The sequence below is a fragment of the Mustelus asterias genome, chromosome 9 (genome assembly GCF_964213995.1).
Source record: "Mustelus asterias chromosome 9, sMusAst1.hap1.1, whole genome shotgun sequence".
Classification (NCBI taxonomy): domain Eukaryota; kingdom Metazoa; phylum Chordata; class Chondrichthyes; order Carcharhiniformes; family Triakidae; genus Mustelus; species Mustelus asterias.
In genome coordinates this window covers 91,761,933-91,788,056 of record NC_135809.1, presented here as the reverse complement: position 1 = coordinate 91,788,056, position 26,124 = coordinate 91,761,933, and the positions used below count along the sequence as shown (strand labels likewise).

Below are 26,124 nucleotides of genomic sequence, written 5' to 3'. Positions count from 1 at the left end.
GTTTAGCAATCAAAAATGGGAACGCCAGTCCATTTTTTCTTTTTTCAGTTTAAAGGTGTTTGAGAAAGTTACAAACTATTGACATTGTAATCTTGAGTGTTTGTTGGGCAAGTCACACTGGAAGTAATAGTGAAATAATATTTCTTTTCCAATGTAATCACTCTTGTTTGCAAGTTTCACAAAACTGTGCTTATGATTTTGAGCCACAATGTTTATTTTCACAAACCTCAAGCCCCACACAAAATGACCACCAGCCCTACCTGCCCCACACAAAGATCATTCCAAAATGGCCTGCAGATTTACCTACCCCACGCAGAGATGATCTCAAAATGGTCACCAGCTCCTAATCACACCAAACTGAAATCACCTGAATTTTCAAAACAAATCTGTATGACTCCAGAATCAAATAGTCATCCAGGGTAATTAGAAATTTAAACTAGAGACAATGGATTATTTAATAATCCAACTGGGCCACAACGACCTATTTCTGAAAGTCATTTTAACTATGAAAATACCATTAAAGACACTTCAGATAGAATATTAAAAACAAAATCAGGCCAATGCTTCTACATTATTGCCCAATTGTCCTGCAATTAACGTTTACTATTTTATTTGATGAGAAAACATTGGGCAATTCTCATAACTGACTCTACAGGGGATTTTTTATTATGAATAAGGATTAAATTTGTTGTAATTTGTGAAGGGAGAGCGACACAACTACCAGAAAAAAGTACATAGTAACACAGTGCAAGACACTCCATGTTTAATCATATTAATTCTTCCATCTAAAGTTAAGGACCAGCAGTATTACATAATAACATGGTAATGTTTTAGACAGAACCATCATTGATTCTTCTCCATTATTACTCTATAATTTCCTGAAATTCACATCAGTTTTCTTAATGTGGGTCTAGAACTTGTTGCAATATTCATGATTGGAATTACCCAGATCTTCTAAAAAACGTTTTCTACTATTATCCCCACCACAAATCTATTCCACTATTTGATAATTATTTTAAAAATTGCCTAACTTTCCTATTTTCCTTTAACTCCAGGACGTGTCCCTAGAGTCCTTAAACTTTATGCTGACAGAAAAACATTGTTCAATCTAATTTCTCCACGTCAGGCCTCCACTAAGTCTCCCTTCAACCTCCTTTTCTTACAAGATAAGTCTGCAGTAGACATCATTTCCTCATAATTCAGCTCTCTCTGTTTGGGAATCAGTTCTGCAGTCCTCCCTTGGGCTCCCTCCAATAATCTTGCACTTTTCCTGTAACATGGAAACCACAACTGAACACAGCATCCCATGTGTGTCAGCCAGGCCTAAGTTGGTAGAACCCTTGCCTCTGAATCACAGGGTTTCGGGTTCAAATCCCACTCCAAAGCACAAAAATCAAGGTTGACATTTGGAGTATTGAGGAAATGCTGCACTGCAGGAGGTGCCGCTTTGAAACGAGATGTTAAACCAAGGTTCCTCATTGTCTCTTCTGGTGAATGTGAAAGCTCCATGACACTATTTCTAAGAGGAGCAGGGAGTTATCAATCAACACTATAAAAACAGTTCATTTGGTCATTACCACATTGTTGTTTGTGGGAGTTTGCTCTGTGCAAATAGCTGCCATGCTTCCAACATGACAGCAGTGACTACACTTCAAATATACTTAGTTTGCTGAAAATCACTGAGACATCTGGTGGTTGTGAAAAGCACAATCTAAATTCAAATATTTTTCTCATATAACTCCTTGATTTATAATTCACACTCAAATATATCAAATATTTTATCTGCTTTCTTGATATTATATGAGCACAAGACAATAATTTTAATGATCTATCCACCAAAGCCCCGATTTCTCTTCTGCTGTTATCTCAAGCACAATGACATTTAAGCATAATTCATATGCTTGTTCTTCTACCCAATTTTGTCTGCATGAGAGCGACAGCATTTCAAAAGAAGTAATTAAGGGCCAGGATGTGCTTTGGGTTACCCTGAGGATGTGAGTGGTGCTCTGTAAATGCATGTTTTAAACCCATGACTTTGATATTTGTTGAATTTACCATTTCTCTGCCCACTGTCTTGGCCTATCCATATTCTTTTGGATTAGTTAACACACCTGTTAGTATCACTGACAACTTAACCCAATTTGGTATAATATGCAAACTTAAACATAAAGACACCTATGTCAAACTATTGACTATAGCTCAGCCTTTAACACTATTATTCCCACGAAACTCATCTCTAAACTCCGTGGCCTGAGCCTCGGCACCTCCCTCTGCGACTGGATCCTGAACTTCCTAACTCTCAGATTACAATCAGTAAGGATAGGCAACAACACCTCCACAATCATCCTCAACACCAGTGTCCCACAAGGCTGTGTTCTCAGCCTTGTATACTCTTATACACCTATGACTGTGTGGCCAAATTCCCCTCCAATTCGATTTACAAGTTTGCTGACGACACCACCGTAGTGGGTCGGATCTCAAACAATAATGAGACAGAGTACAGGAATGAGATAGAGAATCTGGTGAACTGGTGCGGCAACAATAATCTCTCCCTCAATGTCAGCAAAACGAAGGAGATTGTCATCGACTTCAGGAAGCGTAAAGGAGAACATGCCCCTGTCTACATCAATGGGGACGAAGTAGAAAGGGTCAAGAGCTTCAAATTTTTAGGTGTCCAGATCACCAACAACCTGTCCTGGTCCCCCCATGCCGACACTATAGTTAAGAAAGCCCACTAACGCCTCTACTTTCTCAGAAGACTAAGGAAATTTGGCATGTCAGCTATGACTCTCACCAACTTTTACAGATGCACCATAGAAAGCATTCTTTCTGGTTGTATCACAGCTTGGTATGGCTCCTGCTCTGACCGCAAGGAACTACAAAAGGTCTTGAATGTAGCCCAATCCATCATACAAACCAACCTCCCATCCATTGGCTCTGTCTACAGTTCCCGCTGCCTCAGCAAAGCAGCCAGCATAATTAAGGACCCCATGCACCCCAGACATTCTCTCTTCCACCTTCTTCCATTGGGAAAAAGATAAAAAAGTCTGAGGTCACGTATCAACCGACTCAAGAACACCTTCTTCCCTGCTGCTGTCAGGCTTTTGAATGGACTTACCTTGCATTAAGTTGATCTTTCTCTACACCCTAGCTATGACTGGAACACTACATTCTGCACCCTCTCATTTCCTTCTCTATGAACGGTATGTTTTGTCTGTATAGCATACAAGAAACAATACTTTTCACTGTATGTTAATACATGTGACAATAATAAATCAAATCAATCAAATGGACAGTATTGTGTTCCAAGTGATTATAAATGTTATATATACCTTCTGTGGTCAGTTTAGCTCAGTTGGCTGGTTAGTGATACAGAGTGACGCCAACAGCGTAGATTCAATTTCCGTATCGGCTGAGGTTATTCATGAAGGCTCCGCCTTCTCAACCTTGTTCCTCACCTGAGGTATGGTGATCCTCAGGTTAAATCACCACCAGTCTCAGCCTATGGTCATCTGGGACTATGGTGACTTTACCTTTATATATCTTCTGCTGCTGAATCTATGCTTCAAAGGTCGAACATTATAATTGTACCAGCAGATGTTTTTGTAGTTCTACAAAACACAGGATGAAAATTTCCCGCACTCATCATTACAGTTGTCTGAGCTTTAGTATCAGCACCAAAGAGTGTTATCCTTGTTTTTGCACATATCTTAAACATAGTATGAATAAGAACACTTAGTTGGGAGAAGATAGCAAGTCCAACAATAGGAAGAAACAATCATCATACAGTTGAAAGGGATGGATTTTCAACCTGCTAATGGAAGGGAAATAAAAGTAATTTAGTCAGAAGCCCAGAACTCCTGAGATACAGTATAATTAGTGGAATTTAATTTAACCTAGCTGCCTTCTGTCCAAGTTTTAGGGTTCTTTCAGCCAGCTTCCCATATCTCTAGCACCTGATTTAAATTGATCAGGAAGATTAAAATAAACAAAAGAATGTTAAACCATATTCCACGTCCATAGCCATCCTAACACAAAAGTAAATTTGTATTTCTTTGCCTGGTTTGAATAACTCAAAAGTGGCACATCTAGTGCTATACCTGGAGGACTCCGATGCTGATATGGTGCACGTGCCAGCCTTCCAAAGAACTGACTCGGGTTTGATTTCAAGCCATCATTCAGAAACATTTATTCTAGTATCATCTTGACTTAACAGTCAAAATTTCAGGAGTTCAGTATATAGTTAATACTGATGTACACTGCAGCTGGCATTCCACCTCAATATTGCTGCATTGCCCAAGGTGCTGTCTGTTTGTGGTTGCACTGTACTATTTAAGTTAACAACAGCAATTTGTGTATCCGAAGCAACATTTCCCTCTTAAACAAAGCCAAATTAACTCTGTTTATTTTATCAGTCGTGTGGAAAATTGCTGCTACATTAGTTTACATCATAACAGTCTTGTGTTTCAAATTTGGTTCACTGTATTTGAAGCACTGAGACATTCTGAGAGAAATAATTCGACTTTTATTATTCTTTCAAAGGATGTGGGTGTCGCTGACAAGGCCAGCATTTATTGCCCATCCCTAACTGCCCTTGAACTGAGTGGCTAGACCATTTCAGAGGGCATTTTTAAGAATCAAGCACATTGCTGTGGGTCTGGAGTCACACGTAGGCAAGACCGGATGAGAGATTTTCTTCCCTAAAGGACATTAATGAACCAGTTGGGTTTTTATGATAATCAACAATGGTTTAATGGTCATCATCAGACTTTTAATTCTAGATATTTTATTGAATTCAGATTCCACCAGCTGCTGTGTTGGGATTCAAACCTGGGTTCACAGAGTATGACCTTGGGTTTGTGGATTACTAGTCCAGTGACAATACTACTTTGCCACCGCTACATAAATGAAAGGTTTTCTTGTATCTTTAGCACCTCAAGGTGAAATTGATATGGGAGCTAATTGTATTTCTTTAGCTCAATTGAATTTTCATATGCACTCACCCTTTAGACTGTCCATTGACTCTGTTTTCATAGAACTTGATTTCCAACAGGTCCTGCACACCAACTGAATGGACAGCATCAGCCACGTCCTGGTCTGTTGTCCACTGAATGAAACAAATCAGAAGGGGTAAGAAAGTCACTAGCAAATTTAGATCAAACTTTTAATTCCCCCACAATTAGCTTTCAAAGCTAGAAGTGGTGTCATTTTTATTGACTATTTGAAATGCAAACTTTTGTATTTTTTGTATAAATTAGAATTGGAGGGGTGGCTCTTGTAGGCAATCCTAGGGGTCATCAATATCAGCAGATTTCAGTATTTGTTGACTTACTAGCATATCATTATTGTTATGCTCACAATACATGCCTTAGCATTATTCCATATGTTCATCAAGCTCTTGTACTGTTAGTAATAAACTTTCCTTTTATCCTCCTGCCGTAGAATCAGTAGAAAATACAATGGCGCTATCCCTTGTTTAGCATTCTGTGTTGTCAAAAAACGGTGTGCTAAACAAAAGCTTCATAGAATCATAGAAACAGAGAGTCTAAACAGCTTCTAAACAGAAATCCCCTCCTCATAAGAAAGTATGTAAGAATGGTAGGTTGCATTCCTAACTGATAATTTTTAGATTAAAAGGCTATTTTTATGTATTAATGTATTTGTACAGAACACTTGCACACTATGCACAATTTTCAAAAAATGTTAAATAAGTGAAAATAATGCACCAACAATGCACAATCTTCCACAGAACAATGTTTCCATCTAGAGTTTTCATTGAATTCAGTATTAGCACTCTTCTTGACGCATGCATAGTAAAGACTGACTAACACGTGCAGTAATAACTGACCAAAGCAGTCTTGACGCATGCACTATAACCGTGCTAAAGTGAAAATGGAGAATACGGCTGACATCACTATTTGGGAAAGTTCCCTATTTATAAAACGACTAAGATAAAAACATGTTAATAGAACTGGCCCTAAATGGGGGATATTTGTATATTGATAATGATCCTGACCACACCCTTTAAGATCTTTATTACATCTTGATCCTTTATTCCTTCAGTGTAAATGTTTCCAAGATTGTCATAATCCCATTGATTATTTTGGTTTCAGGCAGGAAAATGTGAAGTTAGGCACCTTGGTCGAAAGACTGGAAAGCAGAATATTTTTAAAAAGCTGTTGGTACATGTTGGTGTTGAGGGCATTTGAGGGTTCTTGGACATGAATCACAGGAAGTTAACATGTACAGCAAGAATTAGTAAGGAAAATGTAGTGTAACCTTTATTGCAAGGGGGTTGGAGTAAAAGAGTAAGGAAGTCTTGCTGCGATTGATCAATATCACACCTGCAGTACCATGTACAGTTTTGGTCTCCTTGCCCAAGGAAAGATTCACTTGTCTGAAAGGGTATACAACAAATTTCACTAGATTGATTCCTGGGATCTCCTCTGTCCTATAAAGAGACATTGACATTGAGCCTATATTCCTTGGAGTTTCAAAGGAGTAAAATTGATCCCGCTGAAATATATAAAGGCCTCAAAAGAGTAGTTGCTGATTTGTTACTCTGGAGAGTATAGACTCAGAATCCCCACAATGCAGAAAGAGTCCATTCAGCCCATCGAGTCTGCATTGACTCTCTGACAGAGTATCTCACTCAGGCCCACCACCCCGCCCCATCTCATAGCTAATCCAACTAACCTACATAGCTGGGAAACTAAGGGGCAATTTAGCATGGCCAATCAACCTAACCTGCACTTCTTTGGATTGTGGGAGGAAACCAAAGCCCTGGAAAAAACCCATGCAGACATGGGGAGAATGTGCAAACTCCACACAGCCAGTCACCCAAGGCCGGAATTGAACTCGGGTCCCTGGCACTGTGAGGCAGCAGTGCTAACCACTGTGCAAACATGCTGCCCATAGCCACTGTGCCACCATGTTGCCCATAGATTAGGGACCACAGTCTCAGGATAAGGGGTTAGCCATTTAGGACGCAGATGAGACAAAGTTTCTTCATTCAGATGGTTGTGAATCTTTTGAATTCTCTACCCCAACAGACTGTGGATGCTCAGTCATTGAATATATTCAGGATTAAGATCAACAAATTTATGGGCACAAAAGGGATCAAAGGATATGGGGAGAGGATGGGAAAAATAGAGCTGATGTAAAATTTTAGCCATGACCTACTGACTGTCAGAGCAGACTCAAGGTGCCCCATGGCTTATTCCTGCTCTCACCTACTTCTTTTAAAACCCTGGTGCATAACAAGACACCCAAAGGGCAACACAAATTATGATTTCCCACATAAGTGTTCACCAATCCATGAATTTTCTGTTCATTGAACAAATGAGGCCAATTGCACAAGGAGAAAATCCCAGACATATCTTTTTCCTTTCTGGTTTTAATTTTGCCTTGATCACAAATTCTTACAGCTTCCCTTTTTTAAATTCATATAAAACATTTTCTTTTCGTTTTCCTTCCTCCCTCAGTTTCCAAAACCATTTTCCTGATATTCATGTGAGTTTTCCTTGTACACCAAGCCTCAGTCCAGGTGCCACCCACACAATCCCATTACTATTTAGGGATGCCACATTTATCCCAGTCGAAATGGAGTTCAATCCTGATAAATGCGAAGTGATGCATTTTGGTAGAAATAATGTAGGGAGGAGCTATACGATAAATGGCAGAACCATAAAGGGTGTAGATACACAGAGGGACCTGGGTGTGCAAGTCCACAGATCCTTGAAGGTGACGTCACAGGTGGAGAAGGTGGTGAAGAAGGCATATGGCATGCTTGCCTTTATAGGACGGGGCATAGAGTATAAAAGTTGGGGTCTGATGTTGCAGATGTATAGAACGTTGGTTCGGCTGCATTTGGAATACTGCGTCCAGTTCTGGTCGCCACACTACCAGAAGGACGTGGAGACTTTGGAGAGAGTACAGAGGAGGTTTACCAGGATGTTGCCTGGTATGGAGGGGCTTAGTTATGAGGAGAGATTGGGTAAACTGGGCTTGTTCTCCCTGGAAAGACGGAGGATGAGGGGAGACTTAATAGAGGTGTATAAAATTATGAAAGGCATAGATAGGGTGAACGGTGGGAAGCTTTTTCCCAGGTCGGTGGTGACGTTCACGAGGGGTCATAGTTTCAAGGTGAAGGGGGGGAGGTTTAACACAGATATCAGAAGGACATATTTTACACAGAGGGTGGTGGGGGCCTGGAATGCGCTGCCAGGCAAGGTGGTGGAGGCGGACACACTGGGAACGTTTAAGACTTATCTAGATAGCCACATGAACGGAGTGGGAATGGAGGGATACAAAAGAATGGTCTAGTTTGGACCAGGGAGCGGCACGGGCTTGGAGGGCCGAAGGGCCTGTTCCTGTGCTGTATTGTTCTTTGTTGTTCTTTGAAATCACGGTTTGGCCAGGACCACTTCCTCAAACACATGTTTTGGATGAGACATTAAACTGAAGCCCTGTCTGCCCTCTCAGATGGATATTTCTATTCCACTATTTGAGAACAGCCATGGGATTTCTCTTAGTTATCTGGCTAGTATTTATTCCTAAAGGAAAAGATTCTCCAGTAACATGCCTCACTGCTGCTTGTAAAGCCTTGCTGTGTGAGAAATGACATCACTTCACAAACTGTAGTCGAAACAAAAATCACGTGAAATGTAATCCAGGAGGCAGGAGTAAAAGAGGCCACTAAAAATGCAGCAGAGTGGGCTGGCTACCTCAACTAGGACGGGAGCACCCAGGGTAGAAAGACTTTTTATTATATTCATTCACGAGCGTCACCAGCAACGAGCACATTTATTCCTTCCCTAATTGTCCTTGAGAAAGTGATGGTCAGCTGCCTCTTGAACCATTGCAGTCCATGTGGTGCAAATATATCCATAGTGCTACTAGGGAGAGAATTCCAGAACTGTGACATAGGAACAATGAAGGAACAGTGATAAAGTTCCATGTCAGGATGGTGTGTGACCTGGAGGGGAACTTGCAGGTGGTCATGTTCATGTCCGCCAGCTGCCCTTGATTTTCTAAATGGCAGAGGTCAAGACTTTGGAAAATGCTGTCAAAGGTACCTTGGTGAGTTATTGCAGTACATTTTGTAGATGGTACATACTGCTGCCTAGGTGCACTGGTGATCAAAGGAGTGACTACTTCAGATGGTAGGTATTGCTAAATATGAAGGGGAGGTTGTTACATTCTCTTTTGTTGGAGATGGTCATTGCTGATACTCATGGCACAAATATTACCTGCCATTTATCAGCTCCAGCCAAAATGTTTTCCAGGTCTTGCAGCATAAAATGTAGGAAAGTAGAGCACTCAGCCAATTGAATCTGCTCTGCCATTTAATGAGATCATGATTGATCTAATAATCCTCAACCCCACTTTCTCACCTTACCCCCATAATCCTTGATTCCTTTACTGATTGAAAATCTGTCCATCTCAGCCCAGAACATATGTACTTAATGACCTTGATGGCAATGGCTACTTAGCTGAGGAGTTGCAAATAGAACTGAACAATGTGCAATCATCGGTGATTATCTCTACTTCTGAATTTATGACAGAGGGAAGGACATTGATGAAAAACATTGGGTCTGACACCACCCTGTGGAACTCTTGTAGCGATGTCCTGGGACTAAAAGATTGGCCTCCATCAACAACAACCATCTTCATTTGTGCTAAGTATAAGAATATAAAAAATAGGAGCAGGTGTAGGATGATCTTAGCTGATCTTCTACTTCAACTACATCTTCTCATGCTATCCCCATATCCGTGAACTCCCTTAGTACCCCAAAATCTACCCATCTCAGTCTTAAATATACTTGATGACTGAGCATCCACAGCTCTCTGAAGCTGGATAATTCCAAAGCTTCACAATCCATTCAGTGAAGAATTTTCTCCTCAATGCAGTCCTAAATGGCTGACCCCTTATTCTGAGACTTACAACTTTGTTTAAGATTCCCCAGCCAGAGGAAACATTTTTTCAGCACCTACCTTGTCAAGCCCCTTAATAATTGTATGTGTTTCAATTGTATCACCTTTCAATCTTCTAAACTCCAGGAAATATAGACCTAGTTTAATCAATCTCTTCTCATCTCATGACACAGTCTAGTTAACCTTTGTTGCAATCCCTCTAGCATAAATATGTCCTTCCTTTGATAAGGAGACCAAATTTGCAAAGAGAGTACATTATTCTTATACTCAAATCCATTTGTAACAAAAGCTAACATATAATTTACCTTCCTAATTGCTTGCTGTATCTGCATGTTAATTATGAGGTTCATATACAATGACACCCAAGTCCCTCTGAATGTAAACATTTCCCAGTCTTTTACCATTCAAAAAATACTTGCTTTTTAAAATTTTTCTACCCACATGGACAACTTTATACTTCATCACATTGAATTCCATCTGCCATGTTCTTGCCCACACATCCAACACTCTACAGCCTTTGTGTGTCCTTTTCACCACTTCCTTTCCCATCCAACTTGGTATTGTCAGCAAACTTAGTTCTTATTACTCTCAGCCAGTAATGTTTTCCCGTTTTCAATTTACTAGGGTGCCTTGATGCCACATGCATTCAAAAGCTGCCTAGATAGAAATAGAACTCATAGAAACCCTACAGTACAGAAAGAGGCCATTCGGCCCATTGAGTCTGCACCGACCACAATCCCACCCAGGCCTTACCCCCATATCCCTACATATTTTACCCGCTAATCTACGCATCCCAGGACACTAAGGGGTAATTTTAGCATGGCCCATCAACCTAACCCACTTGATCACTTGATGAAGGGGCAGTGCTCCAAAAGCTCATGCTACCAAATAAAAGTGTTGGACTTTAACCTGGTGTTGTGAGACTTCTTACTGTGCATGTTATTGATGATCCTGTACCACTTGATAGCACTATCGATGACACCTTCCATCACTTTGCAGATGATTGACAGTAGACTGATAGTAGATTAATTGGTCGGGTTGGATTAGTGCTACTTTTTATGGACTGGGCAATTTTTTACTTTGTCAGGTACTACCAGTATTGTAGCGGTACAGCATGGTTATAGGCACAGCTAATTTTGTAGCACAAGTCTTCAGCCCTCATCTGGAGTACTTTCAGAACTCATAGTCATTGTTATATCCAGTGAGCACAGACATTTCTTGATATCGTATGGCGTGAATCAAAATGGCTGAAGACTGGTTGCAAACACTACAATGGGAAGCACGTCCACTCATCTCATTGTTTTCTTAAAACAGTCTTTAAATACAGCACCTTCATATTATAAGTATTATATAGTATCAAAATTTGGATGGGGTTCGTAATGACTAATCCATTTGTAAAGGGGGTCCTTCAACCAAACATGTTCATGAACCACCGTGACAACATTTCAAGTAGTACATTACTGGCCACTAAAATACTGAGACACTGAAACCTATGAAAGACACTTTATAAAATGTCTGAGATAAGGGAGATGGTGGCATAGTGGTATTGTCACTAGACTAGCAATCCAGGGACCCAGGATCTAGGTTCAAATCCCACCATGGCAGATGGTGAGATTTGAAGGAAATTTAAAAGAATTCTGGAATTAAAAATCTAATGATTACCATGGAACAATTGTCGATTGTCGTAAAAAAACCCATCTGGTTCAGTAATATCCCTTTAGGGAAGGAAATCTGCCATCCTTACCGAGTCTGGCCTACATATGACTTTGGACAAGCAATGTGGTTGACTCTTAAATGTTCTCTGAAATGACCTCAGTTCAAGGGCAATTAGGGATGGACAATAAATGCTGGCCCAGACAGCAACGTTGGCATCCCATGAATGAATTGAAAACAAATGCAAGTCCTTTCCTCTCTTATATGAGTATCAAAAATGGGACTTTATCATATCTCCTGAAAAAATTACAGCACAATCTGAAATCAGGCCTTCCAGTTCTTAATCCAAGAATGTCTCCTGCAACAAGATATTACAGAATTTCTCTATGACCATCTAGGCAGAGAAGGAACTATCAGAAAGCAATGTAATTTCAATTTAGTTGAAGTTGGGAACAAGTTACTAGATTGGTGGCAGTAGATAGCTTGGTTGACACAGTATATGTTGATTTTTTAAAAGATTTTGTTAAGATGCTACACAATAACCTACAAAAAAGGTTAATCCTGTGGAATAGTGAGTAGATTAGAAAAGCTGAAAAATTGGTTGGATATTAGTAGGAAGGAAATTGCTATTAATAGCAAAGATTCTATAGGGCACCAGGGTTCAATTCCAGCCTTGGGTGACTGTCTGTATGAAGTTTACACATTCTCCCTGTGTCTGTGTGGGTTTCCTCCAGGTGCTTCAGTTTCCTCCCACAGTCCAAAAATGAGCAGGTTAGATGGATTTGCCATGCTAAATTGCCCCTTAGTGGCTCAAGTTTTGTAGGTTACCTGGATTAGCCATGGTAAAATGGGCGGGGCTACAAGGATAGGCGGGGGTTTGGGCCTGAGAAAGATGCTTTTTCAGAGTGTTGGTGCAGACTAAATGGACCAAATGGCCTCCTACTGCACTGTAGGGATTTTATCATTCAATGACTGGTAAAGTGCTTCGGAAATTGAGTTAGGCCCACTCATTTTCATCTTTACCAGTAGTGTGGAAGAAAGTGCTGGTGAGATCCACTCGTGATTCAATTGGCAATTTTGGTCTTAGGATCTTAGATGAGAAAAGCATACCTAGGTGTGATGAGGGCACAGACCCACAGATGCCATTAAGTATAAAAACATAGGAAGATACCTAGATAGATAAATGTAGTTTTGTGCACATAGATAGGGGTAATGGCAAACAAGTGCAAACAATGCGAGGTTAAGAACTTAAGAGTGTTCAATCAGAAAAATATCTAAGTATTACAATATCTCATAAGATTCATAACAGGTCTGGATGAATGTAGCTCCAATAACAATATCCAAAGCAGCCCACCAGATTGGCATGTCATCCACTGCCTTTAACCTTCATTCCCTCCACCACTGACACAGTGGTAGCAGTGTGTACTATCTACAAGATGCAGTGCAGCAACTCACCAAGGATCCTTTGACAACACCTTCCAAGCCCACAACCTCTACAACCTCGAAGGACAAGGGCAGCAGATGTTTGGGAACATCACCATCCCCCAAGCCATGTACCATCCTGACTTTGAACGATATTGCCATTCCTTCACTGTTGCTGGGTCAAAATCCTGGAACTCCGTAGCAGCACAGTGGGTGCATCTACACCACATGGATTGCACCAGTTCAAGAAGTTGGCTCACCACTATCTTCTCAAGGCAATTAGGAATAGGCAATAAATGCTAGCCTATCCAGCGATGCCACATCCCAAGAAAGAATAAATTTTCAAAAGATAAAGTTATAGAAAAAAAATGATTGGATTACCAGGGTGTATTGTGAAGACAAATCCAATACCAAACAAAAAATAAGGCTTAATTTAGAATACTATGCCTGGTTTTGCTCCCTGTACATGTTGAGTGAATTAGAGGCCCTGGAAAAGGATCATAGAATCTCTACAGTACAGAAGGAGACCATTCGGCCCATTGATTGGAGGAGGACCACTAGATTGGTCGAGTTTAAATTCCCTCAATGACCAAGATAGGCTTAAAGAGCAGGCTATTTTTACTCTAAAGCACATACTTTGAGGAGATTGCTTAAGATATTTTAAAGAGATGGGAGGATTAGATCCGGTCATTGTGGATCTGCTATTTGACTTAGATAGGTTAAGGAGAATTTGTGGATATTTGTATAAGTTGGACATCAGAAAGTTTTTATTTGCAGAGTTACTGAACTTTGAAATGACTTGTCAGCTCATGCCGTGTAAGCATTTACTGTGATTTCTTGGAGGGTGTTTGATTACCTTTGGGGTTGGAGTTTCTCAGGGTTTCTTGCTCCAGGATTATTTTCTGTGTTTCTTGCCTGTCCAAGCAGATTATAATGGTGTTGGTGGAGAGTGGCAATAGGGGTCATGGTGTTAAGTTGCACAATGATGATTCTTGATAGCCTTAATGAATCATTTGGTCTTTTCCTGTACATTATTTTTGTTTGTTTATAAGCACTTGGCAGACTTAATTCTGTAAAAAGTAGAATTTACCTCGAGTTCTCAATAAGTGAAATCTCTTGTAACATGAGAATGAACAAGCAACTTCACTTGTAATTAGCATGAAACAGATACATAATCAATGGAGGCAATACTGGCGGGGTTCATTCCTCTCCAACAACAAGGAGAAGTGACAATGATACTTTAAGGAACAGTTGTTAGGGCTGCAGGATAGGCATGTGCCTGTAAAAAAGGATAGGATTCGAGAACCATGGATAACCAGGGAAATTGAGGGATTGGTCAAAAGGAAAAGAGAGGCATACGTTAGGTCCAGGCAGCTAAAAACGGAGGGAGCTCTGGAGGAATACAAAGAAAGTAGGAAAGAACTCAAACGAGGAATTAGAAGGGCAAAAAGGGGTCACAAAATGTCCTTGGCAGACAGGATTAAGGAGAATCCCAAAGCATTTTATTCATACGTTAGGAACAAAAAGGTTGTCTGGGAAAAAATCGGACCTCTCAGGGACAAAAGTGGGGAATTATGCTTGGAGCCCAAAGAAGTAGGGGAGATCCTAAATGAATACTTTGCATCGGTATTCACAAAGGAGAGAGATGTGTTGACTGGGAGTGTCTCGGAGGGGAGTGTTGACCCGTTAGAGAAAATCTCCATTACAAGGGAGGAAGTGTTAGGTTTTTTAGGGAATATAAAGATTGACAAATCCCCAGGGCCTGATGGAATCTATCCCAGGCTGCTCAGGGAGACGAGAGATGAAATCGCTGGGCCTCTGACGCAAATCTTTGTCTCGTCACTGGACACAGGTGATGTCCCAGAGGACTGGAGGATAGCTAATGTGGTCCCATTATTTAAGAAGGGTAGGAAGGATAACCCGGGAAATTATAGGTCGGTGAGCTTGACGTCCGCGGTAGGGAAGTTGTTGGAGAGGATTCTTAGAGATAGGATGTATGCGCATTTAGAAAGGAATAAACTCATTAACGATAGTCAGCATGGTCTTGTGAGAGGGAGGTCATGCCTCACTAGCCTGGTGGAGCTTTTTGAAGAAGTGACTAGAATGGTTGACGAGGGAAGGGCCGTGGATGTCGTCTATATGGACTTTAATAAAGCGTTTGACAAAGTCCCTCGTGGCAGGTTGGTGCAAAAGGTTGGATCTCATGGGATAAAGGGGGAGGTGGCTAGATGGGTGGAGAACTGGCTTGGTCACAGAAGACAGAGGGTGGTAGTGGAAGGGTCTTTTTCCGGCTGGATGCCTGTGACTAGTAGTGTTCCGCAGGGCTCTGTATTGGGACCTCTGCTGTTTGTGATTTATATAAACGATCTGGAAGAAGGTGTAACTGGGGTGATCAGTAAGTTCGCAGACGACACAAAAATGGCTGGACTTGCAGATAGTGAGGAACATTGTCAGAGGCTACAGAAGGATATAGATAGGCTGGAAATTTGGGCAAAGAAATGGCAGATGGAGTTCAATCCTGATAAATGCGAAGTGATGCATTTTGGTAGAACTAACGTAGGGGGGAACTATACGATAAATGGCAGAACCATAAAGGGTGTAGATACGCAGAGGGACCTGGGTGTGCAAGTCCACAGATCCTTGAAGGTGACATCACAGGTGGAGAAGGTAGTGAATAAGGCATATGGCATGCTTGCCTTTATAGGACGGGGCATAGAGTATAAAAGTTGGGGTCTGATGTTGCAGTTGTATAGAAGGTTGGTTCGGCCGCATTTGGAATACTGCGTCCAGTTCTGGTTGCCACACTACCAGAAGGATGGTATGGAGGGGCTTAGTTATGAGGAGAGATTGGGTAAACTGGGGTTGTTCTCACTGGAAAGACGGAGGATGAGGGGTGACCTAATAGAGGTGTATAAAATTATGAAAGGCATAGATAGGGTGAATGGTGGGAAGCTTTTTCCCAGGTCGGTGGTGACGTTCACGAGGGGTCATAGGTTCACGGTGAGGGGGGGTGGGGGGTTTTAACACGGATATCAGAAGGATGTATTTTACACAGAGGGTGGTGGGGGCCTGGAATGCGCTGCCGGGCAAGGTGGTGGAGGCAGACACACTGGGAACGTTTAAGACTTATCTAGATAGCCACATGAACGGAGTGGGAATGGAGGGATACAAAAGAATAGTGTAGTTTGGACCAGGGAGCGGCGCGGGCTTGGAGGGCCGAAGGGCCCGTTCCTGTGCTGTATTGTTCTTTGTTCCATTTAGACCATTTCCCAAAGAAGGCCAAACACATCGAAGTTGAATTGTCCAAGGCAGTTTAGCCAATATGCTCAAGAAAGGAGAGACCAAAGCAGAAAAATAATGTCGCATCCAGGCCTCTTGGAAACTTGTCCAAATATAGTTGTCAGCCATTGGACTTAGGGCTTTGTGCATCGGAGTAACACTAACCAGATATAGATTCACTCACCCATGTCAGGTTTCCCACATATACTGCTTGCCTTTTGCCTCCATATGTGTAGACTATGGTTGGCCTGGCACTGTCAGTTTTCTGTGGCTCACCGGGAGTCCGTGGTAATATCTCATCAAAACTTTGATCTTCTTGGTTATTACCATCAGCAGCCGCTATTACGTCATCATAAAGGTCAACTTGATCGTTTGGAGTGTAATCAGTCTCCTGAAAGAGAATTCACACATTTCATTTAGGACTGGGACTGCTATGAAAAATGGAATTGGTGGGTCGGGGGGAATGACTTGGGGGTTAGCCGTCATTATGATGCATTATAAAATTATCTGCTATAGTAGCCATATAATCCTCAGCACCTAGGGTGTACTTTTGCTAAGCATGCCATATCCCCACCACGCTGTTGTATCCTCTCTTGAAGGTGCCAATTCATACTGAGGCACATTTCTAAGGGCACAGAGGGTCCTCTGAAGCCAAACCCAAGTAATCATTCTTGTGAGCGCATCACAGCTAACCACAACTCACTCCTCACCTGACTGTCACAGACACTGGATAGCGAAAAATAACTGATTCCCCCCCTTCCCTCAGGCTACTCAGTCTCTTTGTACTATTCTAATGGTCTCCCAAAGTGAAATCAGCTAATTGATCAAGGATTAAATCTAGAACTTTAAGAATTAGCAGGGAAGCAGAACCAACTAGAATGCTCTTTGAATAGCTGGCACAGACTCGATGGGATGAATAGCTGCTTTCTGTACTGTTCATCAATTCTCTGACCATATGGTGTATTTATCCAGTAAAACAATGGTGTTTCGCATGGATTTAGGAGGGAAGGCTCTACTCGACAATTACTGTCGACTTCTTTGAAGATATTATACATTTAAAAATTGTTCCTAGAATTATAGGGTTAAAGCACAGAAGTCATCATTCCGCAGATCATACCTTTGAATACCCTAAAATGGATTTGATTTGAACTTCAATGGATCGATGAGGGCACTGCCACCAATAGTTCAGAAAAGTGAGGGAGTAAAACCATGAAGCTATTTAAAAACAAGGGTGAGAATTTTAAATTCTGAAGTGGAAGGATCTTGAGCTAATGTCAGTTGGCAAGGGCAGGGTGATGGGTGAGTGGTGAAAGACATGGGCAAGAGATTTTTGAATGAGCTGAAATTTACAAGGATTGAGAAGATGGCCAGGAGAGCACTGGACCTCAGGAGGAAGAGATGGATTATCCAGTCACCATTTCTAGTTGAAAATGGCTGCAATGTCTTTTGCATTCATTGCTAGGCCCCACCATCACTGAGGATTGGAACGTTCATGAAGTCTCTTCTTTCTATTAGTTTTTAATCGCCCACCACCAATCATGACTGGAAGTGGCAGCTTTGGAGAGCTTTGATCTGATCAATTGGTTATGGGATCACTTCGCGCTGTCCATAGCAAGCTGCTCTCCTGTTTAGCATGCCGAGTGCTGCTCCTGGCATTCCCTGGGGGGGGGGGAATTATTAATTGAGAATTAGATCACTCCAAAATTGAAGGGCTACGCCATCACTTATAATGGCAGGAATTAAAAATCATAGAACCTCTACAGTGCAGAAGAGGCTAATCATCCCACCGAGTCTACACTGACTCTCTAACAGATCATCTTACCCAGGCCCTCTCCCCTGCTCTATCCCTGTAACCCCACACATTTACCATGGCCAACCCTTCTAACCTACAGATCTTGGGACACTAAGGGGCAATTTAGCATAGACAATCCACCTAACTTGCACATCTTTGGACTGTGGGAGCACCCGCAGGAAATCCACGCAGACTTTTGATTTATTAATATTGTCACATGTATATGGTGAAAAGTATTGTTTCTTGCACGCATGGGAGAATGTGCAAACTTCACACAGACAGCCACTCAAGGCCAGAATTGAACCCGGGTCCTGGAGCTGTGAGGTAGCAGTGCCAACCACTGTACCCCCAAAATCAAAAACACCTTTATATTTACAGACAGGTAGTGAGTGGAGAAATCAGAGCTGTTCTAAATTAATGCCCCTCCTGTCGTAACACTTGTGTTGTTCTCTCAACACCTGCCACAGACCCAGTCTTGCAGACCTGTCCCTCAGGACTCAATCAGGGGTGGTCCTACTGAGCTTCTCGGTGATAGACATTGAAATACCCGATCCAGGCTATATGCTATGCCCTCACTGCCACTTAAAAGTGATGTTCAACATGGAGAAGTATTGACTTGTCAGCTGAGGAAGGGCTGTAGGAGGAAATCAACAGGAGATTCCTTGTCTATGTTTGACCTGATACCACGAAACTTCATGGGATCTGGAATGCTACAAACTCCCAGGCCACTCACTCCCAACTGTATACCAGTTCTGCCATTTCAGGTGGATCAAACCTAGGAATGATGATAGAGGAGCCTGGGACAATGGCTGTAAGGTCTGATTTGGTGAGTGTGACTATATCAGCTGTTTCTTGACTAGGCTATGGGACAGCTCTTTCAAATTTGGCACATCTGCAAATGTTAGTGAGAGGTTTGCAGGGTGGATTGAGCTGGCTGCATAATCATATCTGGTGCCTTCATTAATACCGGATGGTCAGGCCAGGGTTTAGGGGGCAAATGTCAGAGCCCAACTGCGAAATGGGGCAAGGCAAAATGACACAGGAGAGAGGAAGAACACATAGGAGAGCAAGGGAATGGAACAATTGCTTATAGTCATGCCATGGTTCCCATGCGCGATAGAGAGGATGAGGTAATTCCCTTGTTATTCACACCCGGAGCTTATTGTGGGTGGCACAGTGGTTAGCACTGCTACCTCATAGTGCCAGGGACCTGGGTTCGATTCCCGGCTTGGGTCACTATCTGTGCGGAGTCTGCACCTTCTCCCTGTGTCTGCGTGGGTTTCCTCCAGGTGCTCCAGTTTCCTCCCACAGTCTGAAAGACGTGCTGGTTAGGTGCACTGGCTGTGCTAAATTCTCCCTCAGTGTACCCGAACAGGTGCCAGAATGTGGCGACTAGGGGATTTTCACAGTAACTTTGTTAATGCCTTAATGTAAGCGTACTTGTGACAGTAATAAAAAAGCCAGTTGTTTTGTTTGTTTCATTTCATGGACACTCTTATTAAATAGATTCTGCTGAGTTAATACATGCTCTAGTGCACAATTTCCTCACTGAGAAATAAAGTTTGCTTGTTGTAAAATGCAGTTTTCTGTGGCTTTAGAGTAACTCCAGTTCTGCCTCCAATGTATTGGCGGACAGTGCAGCTCACTAACTGATGATGGTTTTGACAGATAGTCTTGAGATGATAATTCTACAACTGAAGCATTTGCCTCCACAAGCAGCATGAATCCGGAAACCTCAGGGACTGCATATGAAGTTTAAGTTCATGCTCTCAATAATTTACATATCGCCAAGATTACTGAAACTAACAGGCCTTGGTGTCTTTATTTAGAATTTATTGATCAGAAAGGTCTCAACAAAGAATGGCCCATTCCAAACCTTCAGTCTCAAAAAATTAAAGCAAACCTGCAAATATGAGTTGCCCAAGCTTCAGGGAACAAATTATGAGGATTTCGGGGCTACCGCGGACTTCAGACTGCAAGTTGGCACTGACGATACAGTGAAGGACAAATAAGGATCCAAAGGGCTAGAAACAGTTTAGTTTGTTTAAAACAAAAGATCTGAGGTAAATCTGTGTTTCTTGACTTACCAAGAGATACAAGCCCACGTCAGCATGTGGATGTTTGACGACTGATGTCATTAATGGTCATGAAATACATATTTAAAATTCTCTTGTTTCTGTTTAAAGAGGGGTGCCAGAGGGAGGCAGAATGTGTATCTGAGAGACCGCGTTTCCAGATCACTAGTCCTTCTACTTCATTAGTTCGATCGTTTTTATTCTACCACTTCCTGAAATCTGAGAAATCATGTGAGGGTCCATGTCCAATCCAGTAAGCTAAAGTTTATTCATTAGTGTCACAAGTAGGCTTACATTAACACTGAAATGAAGCTTCTGTGAAAATCCAAAAGAGAAAATGCTAGAAAGTCTCAGCAGGTCTGGCAGCATCTGTAAGGAGAGAAAAGAGCCGACGTTTCGAGTCCAGATGACCCTATGTCAAAGCCCTGTGAAAATCCCCTAGTCGCCACACGCCGGCACCTGTTTGGGTACATTGAGGGAGAATTTAGCACAGTCAATGCACCTAACCAGCGCGTCTTTTGGACTGTGGGAGGAAACCAGAGCACCCGGAGGAAACCCACAGACACGGGAAGAACATGCAAACTCCATACAGACAGTGACCCAAGCCGGCAGCAGTGCTAACCACTGTGCCACCGTGCTGCCCTAGATATTGTAAGATGGATTTACGTTCAACACTAGGCTATGTCACATTAGCAGCTACTGGATATATAAAAACACTATTTTACAGAAAGTAAGGCCTAGTTATGGTGCAACGGTTCAGCCCAACAACACAAGAAAAACTGACTTACACTTATATGTCAGCTTTCACCACCTCAGGATGCTCCAAAGCACTCTGTCAATTAAGTACTTTCTCAAGTGCAATTATTTTTGTACCCAATACACACACAACATTGCTGTTAGTGGGAGCTTCTTATCATCTGTTTTAGTGATGTTGGTGGAGAGATAAATATTGGTTAGGGCATCAGGGAAAACCTAGACATGGGTGCTCAAGTCTGGAATGAAGTTTGAACCAACAACCTTCTGACTCAAGAGTGTTCTACCAAGGAGCTGACCAATGGAGTTGTTACAGAAGGTTTGTTGAACAAAGAAACACAAGTCTGATGCTCAGTTCAACATGTCAGTGTAAAAATCCACCATTAGCAGTAACTTTCGGGTGGGGGTGGGGTGAAGAAGCAGAAATGAACAGACAACTTGTGGCTATGGAAACAATTTATGGTGCTGAATTAGAAGTTTCACAGAAAATGTAGCGAATGACCCGAATAGAGCCAGAACCAAAAAACAATTTAAGCATTACAGACTGACTTGCCGCAAGATAGCTCAATCTGGCTGCACATTTTAGCCACACTAACTAGTTTGGGTCTAATTGGCAAACTTCACTGTTCATCTCCAAAGACTAGAAAAAGATACTCTGATGTACATTGTGGTTATTTCACATATACCACACTTCTTGTCAGGAAAGGCAAAGTTTTCCCTTTCTTTATAACATTGTACAAAGAGATTAACCAGTGAAGTCATAAAAATTAAGAACTTTAACACTCAGGTTCTCTCTTCAGTTTTGCATAGTCAAGTTGTTAATCCAGAGGCCAAAGACCCTTCAGCTTCACAGAATTTCCTTGCAAATAAAATAATCACTTCCCTATCTTATTTCATTTTTTTCTCCTGCTGTACCCAACAAACACTTAAATGAGCACAGGCCCAGAATGTTTTGGTTCTTGGTAGTATATCAGGTGGCACTTTTATCCTCTTGAGCCTCCCAAACAGCTAAAAAATATATTTGGAGTCTGTTAAATTTCAGTATACCTCAAATTTCCATTCTATCTGCAGGTGTCACCCTGGCTCCCTTTGGATTGCCATTTCAATTTCCATTCTGACACCTCAATCTTTAGTCTCCAATGTTCGAATGACAGTCAATACAAGTTTTAGCAACTCGCTCATCTAGGGACCTTTTACATCATTTAACAATTTACTATTCAGCAACTTGCAAATTCACTCACACTCTGTATGTCAGTGTAACTTTTGATTCTCTCTTCTCGTGTACTTTCCAAACCTTAATAAAATGCTGTGAGGGAGGGAGTTCCAGAATTTAACCTAGAGACAGTGAAGGAGTGGCAATATAGTTCCAAATCAGGATGGTGTGTGGCTTGGAGAGCAACAACAAGCTCCCACTCTCTGTGAGTTGAGTTCAGGGAACTCAGCCTTCTTGTAGATTCAGAACAGCAGAATGAAATTGCCTTGATTCAGTATTAATTTGGAATTTCACTTTTATAAAACCGTAGATAGTATGTGTTGGAAAATGGACAAATGTCACATTAGAGCAGTACAAGTTAGAATTTCAGCAGCGTAGAATGTGTTCTACTCTGCATGCAACCTGGAAATGCTCCAAAATACTAGGTATGTTAACATCACTTATGAGCACAAAATCTGTGCGAACAGCTAACTGCAACTTCCCCAAACCTCATTAACAAGGTTATTTTATGAGTTTCCAACTTAAAGTAAAACATGGAATTTTGAGAGCAGGAAAGACTCGGATGGTTTTAGGTAAGCAAAACTTTAGGTAAAGACTCGGTGAAGAAGGAGAAAATGAATTGACATTAACACAACCTGTCTCAGAATATCAAAGTTTATATTATTCTGCTCACAATGCCAAACAGAAGCTGGCATTTCCCCCATCTCACCCAAATGAAATTAGTAAATGCACATTCAAAACGCTCAATGCTGTCACCAAGTTCATTTAATATACTGAAACTTCTATGCTAAAAGGGTAAATAACTCCAAGCCAACAAACATTTTATAGTGCTGCATGCTGTGTGTCATATTTTTGACATTACTTCAAACTGCTCCCAACACCAATGATAAGCAAGGAACCAACAGTACTTAAACCCTAGCATTGCACAGCTCATAAATCTCTCCAGGGGGAATATTCAATTGTACTGATAGGAATTTTAAATTCAAATTGATACAGCACAAAAGTTTCTGCAACAGATCACATTACGCATTGCTGAAGACGTGGGAAACATAGGACTGTCCTACTGTAGATCAGACTAGCTCCATTAACCCAGTTAGGTCAGCTTGATTACTGAGGCCAGGGACTCAGCACCAATGGGTGGAGCATAAGGCTGAGGTGATGCAAAAGGAGAAACTGAGTTGCATAGAAAATGTAAACTCTTAAGTAAGGAACAATGCTGTTTCTGTCTGAGTATAATCTGTACACTTTTCACAATGAGTGGAAATTTCTTTTTCCTTTTAAAGGAAAGCTTTGTCCAAATATTTCTTGCATCTAAATTTCAGTGGTACATTAAGTCATCAGCAAGGCCAACATGACAAAAGACAAATGGTGATTCTACAATCACATGATCAAATGCACAATCTACACACCTGAAGTTGTATAACAGCAGGCATTCTTGCCACATGACAGGGAAATCCCAAACACCATCAGATACAAAAATATAATCAAGAATCTTCAATATTAGCTAACACTGCTTCCTGTACAAACCACAAACAAATACTTACCTCAGCCACAGATTTTACAAAAACACTACTGAAAATGTAAAAATAAATACAGTAATTTCATCACATCTCTTTCAGGGCTCTCCCTAAAGCTCAGTGAGTAAATACAATTACTGCATGATTATAAGAGAAAATGCTGGAAAATCTCAGCAGATCTGGCAGCATCTGTAAGGAGAGAAAAGAGCTGACGTTTTGAGTCCAAATGATTCTTCGTCAAAGCACATGATCATCCTCCGCTTTGACAAAGGGTTATCTGGACACGAAACGTCAGCTCTTTTCTCTCCTTACAGGTGCTGTCAGACCTGTTGAGATTTTCCAACATTTTCTTTTTTGATTTCAGATTCCAGCATCCACAGTAATTTGCTTTTATACTGCATGATTATGACGTGAAGCCATACATCTTGCATTCAACCTCTGTTCTAATACAGGTCAAGCAACTGGCCGGCATAATTGGCCTCAGTTGTTCTTGGGCTCGGGAAGGAAAATGAGCCAGAGTCCCCAGTCGGGACTGTTATCTAGTTACTCCTGCTAAAAGGTGCAATGGCACCATGATGGGTCCAAGTCATGACCAAACTACCCAAGGTTCTCAAGAAAATATCACTTATTCAATGGCAGAAATCATGTTTAACCAGTAATTCACTTGGGGAAATCATATTCCTGCACCAGTAGCAGATATCTAATCCTAGTCCACAATGCTTGCAAAGCCACTGCCCAAACTGGATTTTTCTGCATTTACTTAAAACTAAATACTTAAAAATAATTTCAGTTATTCAAAAATAACTTAAAATATTGGTTATATAGTTCATAAAGTTCCAGGATTAAATAGTGGCATTAAAATTTAAGCATTTCAGAAGATAGGCCAAATTACGTGGAATTTAAACCTGTAACAGACAGCAAAGCACAACATATTATCAGACAGTAGTAATCAGGATGCTACAGTCCTTCCTTCAGCTGTGTCATTCAAAATAGAGGATATTCGAAAGATTTTCACAAAATATAGTATATCTCCTGTAACATTGCCCAGATTTTATTATAACATCAACAGTGTGACTTTGTTAAATTCTAAGAATAAGAGTTAAAAGTGCATCTGAAATTATTTTGCAAAATCTATTTAAAACTCATGAGTTAACTTATTTACCAGTTTTTAAATTTTAAAATGACCTTCTAAACCAGTTTATAATAATCGGCAGATTAAGCTTAATAGTCAGTTATAATATCTTATTTTCTGGTATAATACATAAATAAATAGCATAAATACATTTAATAGCCAAGTATGCGAGGGAGAAAGGAATAGAAGGATGCATTGATGTAACTAGATGAAATAGGGAGAGGTGAGCATGCATGCCAGTACAGGCCATTGAGCCAAATGGCCTGTTTCGGTGCTTTAAATTGCATGCAATTTACCATGGAACACACGTACAGCTTCTACAGTAGGGTGTGCATCTAGCCTGTCGCTTTAAGGGCAAGGTCTAATTGCTGTAAATAGATCTACCTGACATAAACTAGAATTTAATTTCTGTTAGTGAGGAACATTTGCGGATCTCCAGATGTCTGTAAATTTCCAGCTCAATCTGCAAACTCACTTCACCAACAGAAAAGAACCTATAATAGACCCAGTCTGAAAAACCCTTTATTTTCGAACACTGATGTATGGCACATTCTTTACAGATGAAATTAGTTGATGAAAGAGCTACAAAATCTAAAAATATCTTCATTTCAGCCTTCACCTGGGTTTATAAGCAGACCTCACAACACACTGTAAAAGCACTTCACAAAGTCAATACAACTGCATACAAGGGATGTACAACCTGCAGCCACACCCCTCCCCCACAAAGCTCAGTGAGATGAGTTCTATTTGCCATTATATTTATAATTTGGTTCATCCTGGTTGAATTTTGACAAGTTGGAAGATTGGAACATGCTGCTGCTAATTGGTGGACAAATCCTAAATCTGAACACCAAGACGTGTTTGTATCAACAATTTTAAGTATATACAAATTAATTGCAACATGAGTTTAAATTTGAACACGATTCCTGAGGCACCATGATGCATCTTTTTAGGCTGCAGAAAGATGTACGCTAGGATGGTCTTATTGTGGGAACTGAAAGTATGTAATAAATGAGCTTGATCTTAAAATAAGTACAAAGATCTGTTCACATTCTCGAATCAGTTCACTACTCGACTACCTATTGCATGTCCAGATTTAAATTTCCAGCTGAGAAAACAGCTGAAGGACTTTGGAAATATTTAAAGGAAAGGGAAAATGGAGGTCCCAAATCATCTACTGTATTTAAGAATGTTCGTATTTCAATTACTGCAAATCGTTGAAGCATAGGAATATACAGAACTGGAAAAAAAACATTCTGGCCCATTTGGTTGGTACCAAAGTTCAAATATTACAACTAAATATTCACTTTCATAACCTTCATTTTTTTTTCATTGTAGAACCATGCAACTGC

The 26,124-nt window shown here is 41.0% G+C and overlaps 1 protein-coding gene across 2 annotated transcripts in view; it reads right to left on the bottom strand.

The window, feature by feature from the left end:
- Positions 1-26,124, bottom strand: part of LOC144498823 (cleavage and polyadenylation specificity factor subunit 7-like) — an 82,263-nt gene that overhangs the window by 54,454 nt on the left and 1,685 nt on the right. For both annotated transcript variants that reach the window (XM_078220543.1, XM_078220544.1), the window contains exons 2-3: positions 16,475-16,681; positions 5,004-5,107 (exon numbers count right to left, since the gene is read on the bottom strand). In XM_078220543.1, coding sequence (XP_078076669.1) covers positions 5,004-5,107; positions 16,475-16,681 — 311 coding nt within the window. The remainder of the gene's footprint in view (positions 1-5,003; positions 5,108-16,474; positions 16,682-26,124) is intronic.